Raw genomic sequence first — 12,448 nt, forward strand, 5'->3', positions numbered from 1 at the left:
CTAGCGGCCAGCGACCCGCGGGGCCACCGCCTCCCCCTGTCACTCACAGTGCCTGCCACGCGTGTTCCGGGAACCTAAGGACCGTAGAGTCCTGCCCAAACTTCCGTGTTCTGCTGTCTATCGGTAGCAGCAGCGGCGGCAGCAGCCAAAGCAGCAGCAGCAGCAAGAGGAGGAGGCCAAGGCGCGGGAGGCCTCAGCAAGATGTCCGTGAAGCCCGTGCCGCCCAAGCCTACGAAGCCCGGTGAGACGCGGCGGGCGCGCTGGGCGAGGCCCGCCAGGGGCAGGGCTCGTGGGGGTCGGGCGGCGTCTGGGGCGAGGCCTGAGCAGGGGCAGGGGGCCCTTGGGGAGGAAGGTTCGGGTGGGGGGAGGCAAGTCTGTGAAGGGCAGGAAGTGGAGTGAGGCCCTGAGAAGGGCAGCGCGGGGCAGCTGTATGTGGCCAAGCCTGCGAAGGGCAGGGTCCCTGACAGAATGGGGCAACACCTCCCCGATCCCCAGGGCGTTAACTCCGGGGCCCCTGAGTGTGGGGTGTGGGCAAGTTCCAGCGCTGTCGGGGCTCGGGGTTGGGGCCAGCACGCCAGGGATTGTGCGCGCTCCTCAATTGAGTCCCTTTCAAAGCCCGGGTCAACTGCTGCCCTAAGTGCTCATTGTTTGCATCAGAATGGCTTTCGTGAGAGAAGGTCATGGCGCGCTTTTCCGCGTCCTGCGATTGACACGTCCTGCCCGCCACCTTCTGTTCTGACCGCACCGTCCTGCCTGCCCTCTGTTGTTGGCCCTGCCTGACCCCCTACGCTGCCCTTCACCCCCTGCCATGGTTCGTCCTCTCTCTCGCTGAGCCGGGGTGCCCGAGGAGACGAAGCGGCCCTCTCCGCCACCATGCAGGATGTGAAGTGGCAAGAATTGACCGCGTTTTGTAAGAAATGCGTGTCTGACGCCATGGGTTTGTTACACCCCGAGAGTTGATGATTCTGCTTTTTGGCGGTCACTGCAATCGCGTTACGTAACGCGACGTTACACGATTGAATGCGGCTTTGGTGGCAGCGCTTAGCCTCAGTACAATAATGCAAGTGGCATTGGCAGTGAAGGCAGTAGATGATGATATTGGTATAAACACACGACACAAGAGTTAGGTTCACGTTTAGGGTAAATGACCGATTACCTGCAACATGACAGTAATTAGTGTCCAATTGAAATTTGGATAGCCCACTTCCGAGGAACAAGCGGGAAATGTTAACACGCAGTAGGTATACTTGCAAAGCAGTGTCATTATTTTAAAATGTAGTGGTCAATAGTTTTAAACTCTGACCTCCACTTCCTATTTAACGTCCACTTCACAACAGGCAGTATCATTTGGTTATTCCATTCATTCATTACTGTACTCTAATATTAATTTCCTGTCCGGTAATGAATGAGTGGATTTAATTGTCAGCCCTACGTAAATCCACTGCTGGATGGAAGCCTCCCCATCTCCTGTCTGTCACGGGGGTTGTTTCATCTTGCCTCACGCTGGTCAGCGCAGATTTGTGAAGACGGGCTGGTTAAGGGCCCCTTTCAGATATCACCACTGATGTCAGTTTGTGACCCGAAATCCAACTTATGCCACAGGTTTCTGAGCGCAGTGTGTGAACCGGTGTGCCACCACTCCCCGAGTGGAATTAGCTGTGATGGGATTTAAACTTTCAACTCACCGCACAGAGACCGGGTGTGCAGGTCACTTTCCCACGCAACTGCCTGAAAATTACTGATTAACGCCAATCTTTAGAACACACACGGGCAGTCTCACAGATTAGGAAACCCCATAATCGGAATTTCAAAAATGATCCCAATGGTAAATATGGGGTGTTATATTGAGGGTCTAGCTTTTAGAAAATATAGCTTATTTTTGCACTTATGCTTTAACACCTACGTGAAACTGAATGCACAATCACCATCCCAGCTTGGATGACAATGTTTATCAGTGTCAGACGCCGCTGTATTTTATGAGAAGTTCTGCCTTATCACGAGAGGTTGACATATCTATCTGTGTCAAATGATGCCTGCGGTAAAACCCCAGTTTATGATGAAGCCAATGTTTACCCACATTTGTTATGTACCAGACACATGCGTCTGAAATCATGGAATTGCCCTTAAAGATTATTTGCATTGACAAAACATAATTTTCGACTGTATCCAGCATGTACAACAGGTAAAAAAAATAACTCAGCAATTTTTCTTGACATGGAGATGTGTATTCCAAATAGACTTGTGTTAGACGTACTCAGATGGTCTGACTTTTTCATACACACAGGGATGGCGGTGATGAATTCATTTTCATGTACGCGATTGAGTGTCTGGATATGCACGCTGTGCTAACGGCAGGTGTTATGATTATGCGATGTGTCATGCAGGCGTCGTGAAGGTGTACCGCGCGCTCTACACGTTTGAACCCAGGACGGTAAGGCCACAGCACAAGGCACACAGCGAATGGCACTGGATACACTGTGACTCTGCACACAGCCAGTGGCTCTAAATCAAATACAAATCATAATAGGCCTACCACAATACGGGTCAAATCACCTGACGTCACCACCATAGCTCAAGAAACAACAAGCTTGGCACGATGTGGCATGACTGGCATGGCATGATCCATTTTGGCAGAACACCGTGTACTGTTGGACAGGACATAAGTCCTGTCAGTGATGATCAAACCAGAGCTTGTAACTTCCTCAAATATTATTATGTTCCACGTAAATTTTTCCAGCTTTGAATTCTACATATCTGTCCTGCAGAACTGATCAAGTAGTCTCACTTGACACTGTCAAGTCAAACGTTTTAATCAACTTAGCGACTGACTTACTATTTTTAGGTAAGTACGATGAGGCTTGCAACTTGCATTACACTGGAATGCCGATTGTGGAATTTTGGGCATCGTGTTTCTCGCTTATGATTGGTTGTCCCTGCCCACCAGGTACTCTGCTTAGGGCATCTGATGGGTGGAGGAGGCCAAGGGGATTGCTACTGACCTCCTGGCTGCAGCAAATTGACAACTGCTGTCAAGAGCTAGGAAATGGGGGGGGGGCGGCGGCGCTTGGGGGATTGTGCATAGAAACATGTCTTGTGTTGATGTTGGTTAGATGTCACTCTCTAGACCGACTGAATTACTCGCTGTGCCCAGCATGCACCGGGAGACCGAGGGCTACTCACTTGGGCAACAGGCGCGGAGTCCAGTTAATTCCCCCTGCGTTGTTCCGCACGCGCCAGTGGGGCATTGTGCGGTACAGTAAGCCGGGCTCGGGTGGTGTTTGTGCACACCAGCCCAACGGGTGCGTGCGCGGGTCGGGCCGCGCCGTCACTCGGGCGACCGTGGCTGCGGTGCCGCCGCCACCGCCGCTGATCCCAATTTCATTCTCGAGTGCCTTTCCCTCCGATTTTTATCCCGGCTTGGGGTCTGCCATTCCTCCGTTGCCCCCCCCCCCCCCCTCATAGTCGCAGGAACCAACCTAAGTAAGCGCATGATGCAACGCCAGTTAAGTAAAATCCCACTCTCTCAGTAAATGATGAGAAAACCCATCACAATAGTAAAATGCATGCAGACTGGAAACAAATAGATTTAACAAGACACAACAAAGACAAAGATCCCCTGGCTGGCCTTAACAGACTGTTGGGACAAGTGCTGTTAGTGAGCACCTGTTCATGCCAGAACGGCACACAAACGGGTAGATGGCCAGTACCATGCCCGGCTGATGTTGTGTCCCCAGGGCTGATGTTTACACACCAGAAATAGTACTCGTTTCAGGCTGAGTTGGCTTAGGGGAGGCCCAGGACTGGTTCATATTTTCGCCACTATTATGCATCGTGCGTGGGAATCGAACTTGGGTCGCCGGGTTCATAGGACAGTGAGCTTACAATCAGCAGCCAGTCCATTGCCAGTTTGTTGTTATTGTTATTAACTCGGTGGTGGTGGTGGAAGTTCATTGGTTAGGTGAATGGGTTTGTGGAAACATTGGCCCAAAGATAAGATGAACTGGAATGTCCTGTAATGGGGTGCGCATGAGCAGTGATGGGTTTTTGGCATGCAACACCCAGCCCCAAATACTTGAGCTGTCCTTACCCTGGGGCCTTCGCTTGTGCTCACTCATAGGCCTCAGAGCCCATCTGTTTGGCAAACATGTGCACGTTAACAAAAGAGCGGAAGAGGAACAATTCCTTATATGAGCCTGTGACATTTTTTTTTCTAAACGGACTTCTTCCTTAAAATTAACAATAGCCACTAATGTCCGGGAACAGTGACATAACTACAATATTCCTAGCTAAGGGGGGTCAATGTTGATTATTGGAGGGGACCAGCTATCGGCCTTCGCTTGCACCATCGCTACTTGGTCTCCAGGCCTTGGTCTCAGCGTGAACAAAAGGCCTTGGAGTTTGGTTTTTAGCTCTTGGGTGCCTGTACAATAAAACCCTGGTGAGCCAGACACGTGCTAGCTGGATTTCACAATGAGCTACACCAGATCGACTATTACAAAAAATTCAAGAATTTTTTTACATATTAAAATTACGTACATGCCATATAATTAAGAATATGTAATGTATAATACGCTCGAACATGTTATATTGTTCACAATGCATAAAATATGCAGTTGAAGTGGAATAATAATTCTGGCAATATGTTCATGGTTGGATGACAGAGAGGGGGTGATCGGGAAGGGGGAGACGGGGGTGTCCTCGGACTGACGGACGTAAATACAGTACACAGCTCGTAGCATACCCCAAGTACTTTGTGTTGGTCTGTACAATAACGCACATACTACACACACTCGTACGTTCACTCTAATACTATACATAGACTGCACAGTAACACGCGGTTATTTATTTTTTACATTAATTTAAATTAGTTTTGCAGATAGCCAGACTTTTTGGCTAGCCAGAGCAAGGCTTGGTTTTACCAGATCTCTGCTTTGGGGGAAAACGTTGCACAACTCTAAATTAAACAAACTGGCACGGCTACCCCATTCTGTGAGTTTTGTTAAACCACCGCAAGGGGCGAAATGGCCTCCAGCCACCTCAAAGCGCACAGCCGCCCTTGCGCGCAACGGGCAGGGCAGATGAGTGAAGCAGTGCTTATTTTTCATCGTAATCGTCTTACTGCACTCTGCAAATAAAGCACATAATAATATTATTCAAAACACATACATGCAATAAAGCGATGCAGCACTTCCTGTGTCGTTTAGACCTGGCAGTTACTTTGCGGATATTGCAGTTTGACCCATAGTCGTAAATTAACAACCAATCGTTTGGTGTACAAATGTATGTATGTTGAACTTCTTTCGCACCGTACGTAGTCAACCGTGCTTATTGAAGGTGCTTTCGATGTCCTCGTGTGTGTACTTTTTTTTGTTTCAGCCCGACGAGCTGTACTTTGAGGAAGGAGACATCCTGTACGTCACAGACACTGTGAGTGCTCGGGGCTCACGTGGGTTTGCGGGCACACGTGTTGGTACTCGACAGGATGGAAGGGCTGCCCGAGAGCCCGGCAGTGCGTCCCTTCCCGAGGGCCACAACATCCCCATTCTGCTTGCACAGCCCAGCGCATTGCTCGCAAGCTGCTCAAGCCCAATGGACGCGTTGTCGTCTTATTTCTTATGAAAACGTGATGGTTTCGCCATCACAAACATGGGGCTTGGTCACCAAAAGCAATTTATTTTGGACATTTCATCAGCATCTGACTTTGGTCCATACAAATTCAACACCGCAATCGGTGCCCATGCCTCAAACGTTTATTTATTTCTCAATTATGACATTACGCCAATATTGTTCTTTTGAAGTTAATGAACTCTTTTAGGTGAACGTCCCATGAATGATGCACGCCAACTGCAGCTCTTGGCGCTAATTGTAGTGTTGAGTGGCCCCGGTGATTGAAGTGACACTGGGAGTGTTGTGGTCCCTCTCGTGGTGTAAAGTGCTGGCCGATGTGTCTGTGTTTGTAAATACAGAGTGACCCCAACTGGTGGAAGGGGACTTGCAAAGGCCGCTCTGGACTCGTGCCCAGCAACTACGGTAATTCCATCCTGCCATTGCCCACATCCCTCGCGTGTTCCACCGCCCATGTCCCCTCCTTGTCCTGCGTCACCGTAGTGCATTCTGATGTTTCAGGCTTCGGTGTGGCGGTTGCGGTAGTTGGTGTTGGCACGATGAGCTGAGCTCAACGCCGGAGTTGCCAGCGGTTGCCGGCTCCGCCTTGGCAGCCGTATAAGAGATCTGTGCTCTGTGCGTTTCCCCCGCAGTGTCGGAGCAGGCGGAGTCCATAGACAACCCCCTGCAGGAGGCTGCCAAGAGAGGTGCGGCACACTGGCACACGTGGACATGCGCGCACACAGATGCACTCACATGCACCCACAGACAAAAACATAGACAAAGATCCCCCGGATTTTGCCTTTAAAACTGTTGGGGAAAGTTTTGTTCGAGATCACGAATGAATGCGGGCACTGCAATCGAGGGGATGGCTGGCCAGCACCATTCCCGGCAGCCTTTGTTTCCCCAGTTCTGGTGTTTATATACCACACCAGGTACTAATTTAAGGCTGAGTCAACCTAGAGGATGTCCGCTGATATGGCTCTTGTCGGTGGCCGGATTCGTAGCGTAGTGTGCTAACCAATGCACTCCCGCTCCGCCCGTGCATATTTCACAGACATACGACTGGCCCCCTACTGCCTATCCCAGCTAATCGCTAACAGGGGGCGTCCTTCACTTGTGTCCCTGCGTGCGACAGGAAACGTAAGCTGGCTACGAGAGTGCCTGGACAACGGCGTGAGCGTCAATGGCCTCGACAAGGCCGGCAACACGGCAATCTACTGGGCGGCGCACGGAGGCCACAAGGGTAGGGCACGACACAATGAGCTCACGCACCGCCCGTATCCCTGCCGCCGCCCGACTTCCTGACGCGTGGTTGCCCCCCCCCCCCACCTCCCGTTTGTGTTTTCGCTTCCAGATGTCGTTGAGATTCTACTCGGCCACCCCAACATCGAGCTGAACCATCAGGTGAGCCCGCGGTCAACGGCCGTGAATGTCACCTTTCTTTTTTATCGCACGCGGTTCAAGACAATTTGTATTTATAAAGCACCTCAATGTGATCGCATCTCGAGCCTCCGCACAAATAGGGAGAGAGATGCGCCCCGAAGAGGACTTGGGAGAGAAGATGGGAATTTTAAACGATTATTATGGAGGGGGGGCAGTGAGAGGTGGGTGGTTTTGGCTCTGGGGCACATATGCGAAGGAGATGCCATAATGGTGACATGGGAATGAAGATGTTTAGTAGAAAAGAGGCGGTTGGTAGGCAGAGATGAAGAGGAAAGTCTTGAGCTGGGACTTGAACAGAAGGATGGGGTTGGCTGTGCGGATGGCCAGGAAGAGGGATTTTTGATACCCCAATAATTTTCTTTCAGAACAAGTTGGGAGACACGACCCTGCACGCGGCTGCGTGGAAGGGCTATCCGGACATCGTGGAGATGCTGCTCACAAAAGGTGCCCCTCCCTGGCGTGTCGGTCCGGCTGTCTGTACGTGCGGGACTGGAGTAAACCGGGCTTTGTTTAACGGAGCAGATGCCCGTTGGTGACGGAATGTTTAAAAGAAGGCGCCGCTAAGCCAACAAACCGCTCCATGTTGCTGCACACCTATGCTATGTCAGGTGCAACAACATGGCCCTTTCGTGACGTTACTGCATTGACGTACGCAAACATGGAAGTGATGTCACGATTGACGTCATGATGCATCTGACAGTAATTTTACGGCCTATTTTCTCATTAACGAAGCTTAGAATTCTTGTCGGACATTCTAAAATGCGTGGCTTGGGGTTGAATCTACATGATAAAAGCAGCAGGCTTTTGTGGGTTGCGTCATACTTTAGATAAAAAGACGTCTTTTCAGGAAGCTGGATACAAAAACATTCCACATGCTCCCCACTGAAGCCATTTGTTCAGTCAGCGTTTCAGTCCCTACAGCGGTCCTGTAATTTACCGCTCTAATCCTCTGCTGCCGGGTGGGCATCGAAGATCCTGCAATGTCATCCTCACATGGAGTGCATTATGTGGCTGTCATAGCCCAAACTCCTAATTTGACAAAAACATAATTAATACATAATTATGTTTAATTAATACATAATTATGTTTTGGAAACGAGAATACATCCAAAAAGGCTCTCACCTGGTTAAATAATTACATATATGAATTGATGTGTATGTACATAGCTGAACTTGTATTTTTCATTTTTATGTATGTACGTACGTGTACATATGGTGGCATAGTGGTCAGCGCTCTGTGCTACGCACCTGGCAACCAGATTTATTTTCCCACTCGCAACCAAGAAGTGGCGTATGTTTGAACTGGTCCTAGGTCGACCTAAATGAGTACCTGGCGTGGTGCTGGCCACCCACCCCTTGGTGCGCCGTGCCGGCCTTCATTGGTGCTGCTCGCTAGCAGCACTTGCCCCAACAGTCTGTTAAGGCTACACGGGGAGGGGGATCTTTGTCTTGGTGTAGCCTTAATAAGCGCTTGCTAACGACATATGCCCTGCCGGTCTAAACAGGAGATTCTTGCCTTTGTACGTGTGTGTGTGTGTGCGCGCGCGCTAGGTGCGTTGACAGACGTCCGCAACAACGAGAAGAAGCTGGCCCTGGACATGGCCACGGACCCCCAGAGTGCATCGCTGCTCAAGCGGCGTTCCAGTACGGCTGCCGCACACCACGCGCCCACTGCACACGCGGCGCCAGCACCGAGCCCCGCGCCGGACATTTCGAGGGGAACACACGTGTGCATGTGTGTATGTGCGGCCCTCTTGTCTGTCCACTGCTGAATGAGGTCCTCAACACCCCAAGCGGGTTGCTTGACAGTACCTCACCACGCTGGTCAGTCAGGGGTCCGCGAAGGAGGGCATGTTAGAAGTTAGAGCATAGCACAGTACAGTAAACTTTAAAATGTCCATACCTCCCCTTTACTGACAGGGTTCCCCACAGCAGCATACAACTGCTCCTTGAATCCCTTGATGCTCTTCACACACTCTTGTCTCTTTGGACCCTCGCGTGGTTATAAAGTAAACGATTGTAGAATCTGCATTTGCTGTCCGCAGTCGATGCACGTTGTGGAAAATGTATCTCTCGTTTTGTTACTCTTGGCCTCCTTTGGTTGTTCCTTCACCTGCGTGCCAAAGCCTTTGCCTCTCATTTTCACCAATGTCCAGCGACAATTGATGGGCACTTAAGTTGGGAAAATGAAACGACGTGCAGTGGCTTGGTCGTTGACGCTTGTGCCCACTGCTTGAAACAAGCACAGAGGAGCATTTCCCTGTTCACGTTGGTGCCCGTTAAGAACGTCACCTGTAATATACAGTTCCTTTGAAGGCCACGCGGCGTTATTGACACGTGTGTCAAGGATTTTGTTACATGTGCTTGTGCACCAGTGTCAGTTGTTAGAGGAGACCACGGCTGACGAGCACAACGGCGCATCGGGAACACAAACGTGACGCGGGCTCTCCGACTCGCTGCATGATCGTCGGCTCGCATCTCTCAAGAATGACTGCGGTGTGCTTTGTGCGTATTGAACGCCCGTCCGTGTGCGTGAGCAGCTGTGACCACGGGGCGCACCATCAGCCAAGACGACGACTACCTGGATGACGAAGACTCGGATTGAGCGCACGTGCCGGCCCGTGCCCTCGCGAGCACGCACGCTCCCCTGCGCCCGCCGGTGGCCGCCACCTGTGCATCTTCCATTCCCCAGCAAATCGCTAACTTTTTAATTTTTTTAATTAATTTTCTACAATACTGTATATTTTATTTGGATTAAAATGATTGTCTTTAGACATTAACATTCCGGGAGACACGGGAGGGGGGCTGAGGGCTTATGGGAAAAGAGGGGTCAGTCCATCCGGATCCGATTCGCTCTGGCTCCCACGTGGGCCGCGAGATCGCGTGCCCGCTGACACCCCGTCTGAAACTTGAATGCTTGTCCACTGGAAGCACCGCGGGGAGGAGCGGGGACGCGCAACGCTTGAGCCCTCTCGGCCCCGCCACTCATTGGGGGCTTGGGAGCGGTGTTATTGTGGAGGGAGGCTCGCGGCGCGTCCCACCTCCCACGAGCTCGGCTGCCACGGCCATCCGGCATCCCCCGCGCCCCCAACGCTATTGTGCATCCGTGACCAAGGGAAGGGTCAAAGGTGTCGTAATCTGCTTGAGCCCCGAATTGGCGAAAGTATACGGTGGCAGGGCTGCACTGTAGGATTAAATTCACCGTGATGAGACGACTAAAAATTTACACATTTGCGATTTCCCCCATTTCACCAAAATTCACATTTAAAGGAACAATGACCACCCTGTAAGCAAATAGGGGTTCGTAAATAATTGAAATCTAACACCAGTTGGTAAATGTCACGTTTGGCATTGGGATGGCACACTGTTACAAGGTGTTGCACACTGGCCAATCAGACCCGAAACTCTAGCCCCATCCCTAACCACGCTCGCCAGTCAGAGCTCAACCCAGAAACCCAACACTGCTTCATCCAGCCCCCACGTGCTTCTCCCTGCTTTTTATTCACTTTTCATCGCTTATAACTTCTGAAATAATTTCTAAAATCGTTAAACTCTCGTTTATTGAGAAGAACTGGGGCAGAAACTGGAAGGTCAGTGTTTATACCCTTAAGCAGATTATTACCAAAGTACTCTTCCGTTCTCTTTGGTTCTTTCGGTAAAGTCACGTGTGGGGGAGTGATCCAGGTCTCCCGTGTGTACGTGTCTGTATACTGTGCACACACTTTGGCATGAGTGAGGTTTGTGTGCGTGTCCTGCGAGTGTGTGATCTGTGGCGTCTGCTGTGCTTTCACGTCCGTGCCGAGCGTGCGATTAATGCACCCCCTCGCTCCTGCTCGGGTAACTTTTCTACATTCGTGTTAAAAAATGGTCTATGGCTGCACTGATCAGCTCACCTCTTGCCTTCCCTGTGGTAACCACGTGCCATGGAGATGGCTGGTGATATTTTCTGCGTCGACAATCAGCCGTGCTGTGCGTTAATTCCCAGCACGGCCACCGATTGCCTAACACGTTGATGGTGAGTGTTGTTGACGACGACGATGAATGTTTGGTGAAGTCAAATTGCACGATAACCGGGGGGCCTCCCTTGCCGCTTGCCACACACCGCCGGTGTTTATGTAATCGTTGCTCCAGAATTCTGCCCTCGGTGCAAAGTGCCCTGTGACAAAGTGGCACTTGTAATTATTGCCACGGGTGGAGCTTTTAAACGAGCGGCAGTTTGCAGTCGGCGCAGACTTTCCGTCGCCGGTAATTCGACCGCTGTATGGATGTTGGATGCATTGTGGCGCTCCTCCCACCTGCTCACGCCGCTGACATTCACTTGGTGTGCTGCAGGTGATGCACCTGCTGCTCGTGCCCCACCTCCGGTTGGCTGGCCTTTTGTCACACGTGGTGGTACTAAAGCGGGGGGGGGGGGGGTGTAATGACCTAATGACCCCCTCCGCCACCCACGTCTTGCGAGTTGATTGATCCCTGTGTTCCTCTTGGTGTCTGTGTTACTCCCACTTTGGCTGTTACCCAAGGCCACCCGCCCCGCGCGCCTCTCGATTCTGAATAAAAACATTCGTAATTAAGTTTGCGTGTTAAAATGCTCTTCGTGGACTGGTCGTGATGTCGATTGTTTCGTCTCCCGGCGTCGCACTTGTTGGTACCAGCTGGAGTGGCAGACTTGAGAAAGGGTGTGAGCATGAATGGTATTTGGATGTCATAACCATTTCAAACGCAACGATATACGAATTACCTTGTATTGGCCCTTTCGATGAATGTGTTCAAAGTGCCCCACCCTCGTTTTATTACTGGGGACGGTGCCAATACTCGTTGGTTCTTTCGGTAAAGTCACGTAGGTAAAAAAATTGAAATAAATTAAATCACGACGTTTCGGACGCAACACGTCGTGATTTCATTTATTTTATTTTACCTACGTGACTTTACCGAAAAAACCAAAGAGTCTGGATCCTTGCAGTCACGAAAACTTCGAATCTAGACGGTGCCAATGTCTGCTGTGGGCGCTGCGCTCTGGTGTCGCTGTGAGTAGGACACCTATCTGTCGCCCAAGAGGTGCTTCATGTACGAGGCATGCAGTGCACCAAGTAGGTTTGGCCATGTGCAGCGTTTCAGGGCGTTCCTCCTATTCCTGGGGTCTCTCCAGCCATTCTGGTTCATCGCTAGCATTTCTCCCTCGCGCTGTGTGGGTGACGAAGTCGTTCGCGGTAGAAGGGTCATCGGCAGTCGCTCCGCGTTGTGTTGCAGAGGACATCAAAAGGTGAAGCGCTGCTTTCTGCGAGAGTTCTCCATGGAAAACGGGTTTGTGTTATGGCACTGGAATGCAGTTAGGAGCAAACAAACACAACTGATGTATCCACATTCGCCTTCGCCAATCCGCTGCTGGATGAAGGCCCGGC

At 51.0% G+C, this 12,448-nt stretch overlaps 1 protein-coding gene across 2 annotated transcripts; it reads left to right on the forward strand.

Moving 5' to 3' along the window:
- OSTF1 (osteoclast stimulating factor 1) lies at positions 1 to 11,620 on the forward strand. Of its 2 annotated transcripts, none has more exons than XM_078854972.1 (10): positions 1 to 241; positions 2,385 to 2,431; positions 5,377 to 5,427; positions 5,967 to 6,030; positions 6,258 to 6,311; positions 6,743 to 6,850; positions 6,962 to 7,011; positions 7,416 to 7,494; positions 8,601 to 8,693; positions 9,590 to 11,620. In XM_078854972.1, exons 1-10 carry the CDS (start codon positions 202 to 204, stop codon positions 9,652 to 9,654), a joined length of 651 nt encoding a protein of 216 aa, XP_078711098.1. In that variant the 5' UTR covers positions 1 to 201; the 3' UTR covers positions 9,655 to 11,620. The 2 variants fall into 2 exon arrangements, with proteins under 2 accessions (XP_078711098.1, XP_078711099.1); XM_078854973.1 differs by lacking the exon at positions 1 to 241 and adding an exon at positions 363 to 910.
- Positions 11,621 to 12,448: the final 828 nt, after the last annotated feature.

The sequence above is a fragment of the Lampetra fluviatilis genome, chromosome 3, assembly GCF_964198595.1.
Source record: "Lampetra fluviatilis chromosome 3, kcLamFluv1.1, whole genome shotgun sequence".
Taxonomy (NCBI): Eukaryota; Metazoa; Chordata; class Hyperoartia; order Petromyzontiformes; family Petromyzontidae; genus Lampetra; species Lampetra fluviatilis.

Coding starts and splice junctions, on each gene's coding strand:
- OSTF1 (XM_078854972.1), top strand. CDS start 202: ATGTCCGTGAAGCCCGTGCCGCCCAAGCCTACGAAGCCCG. Junction 5,428..5,966: donor TCCTGTACGTCACAGACACT/GTGAGTGCTCGG, acceptor TTGTAAATACAG/AGTGACCCCAACTGGTGGAA. Junction 6,031..6,257: donor ACTCGTGCCCAGCAACTACG/GTAATTCCATCC, acceptor TTTCCCCCGCAG/TGTCGGAGCAGGCGGAGTCC.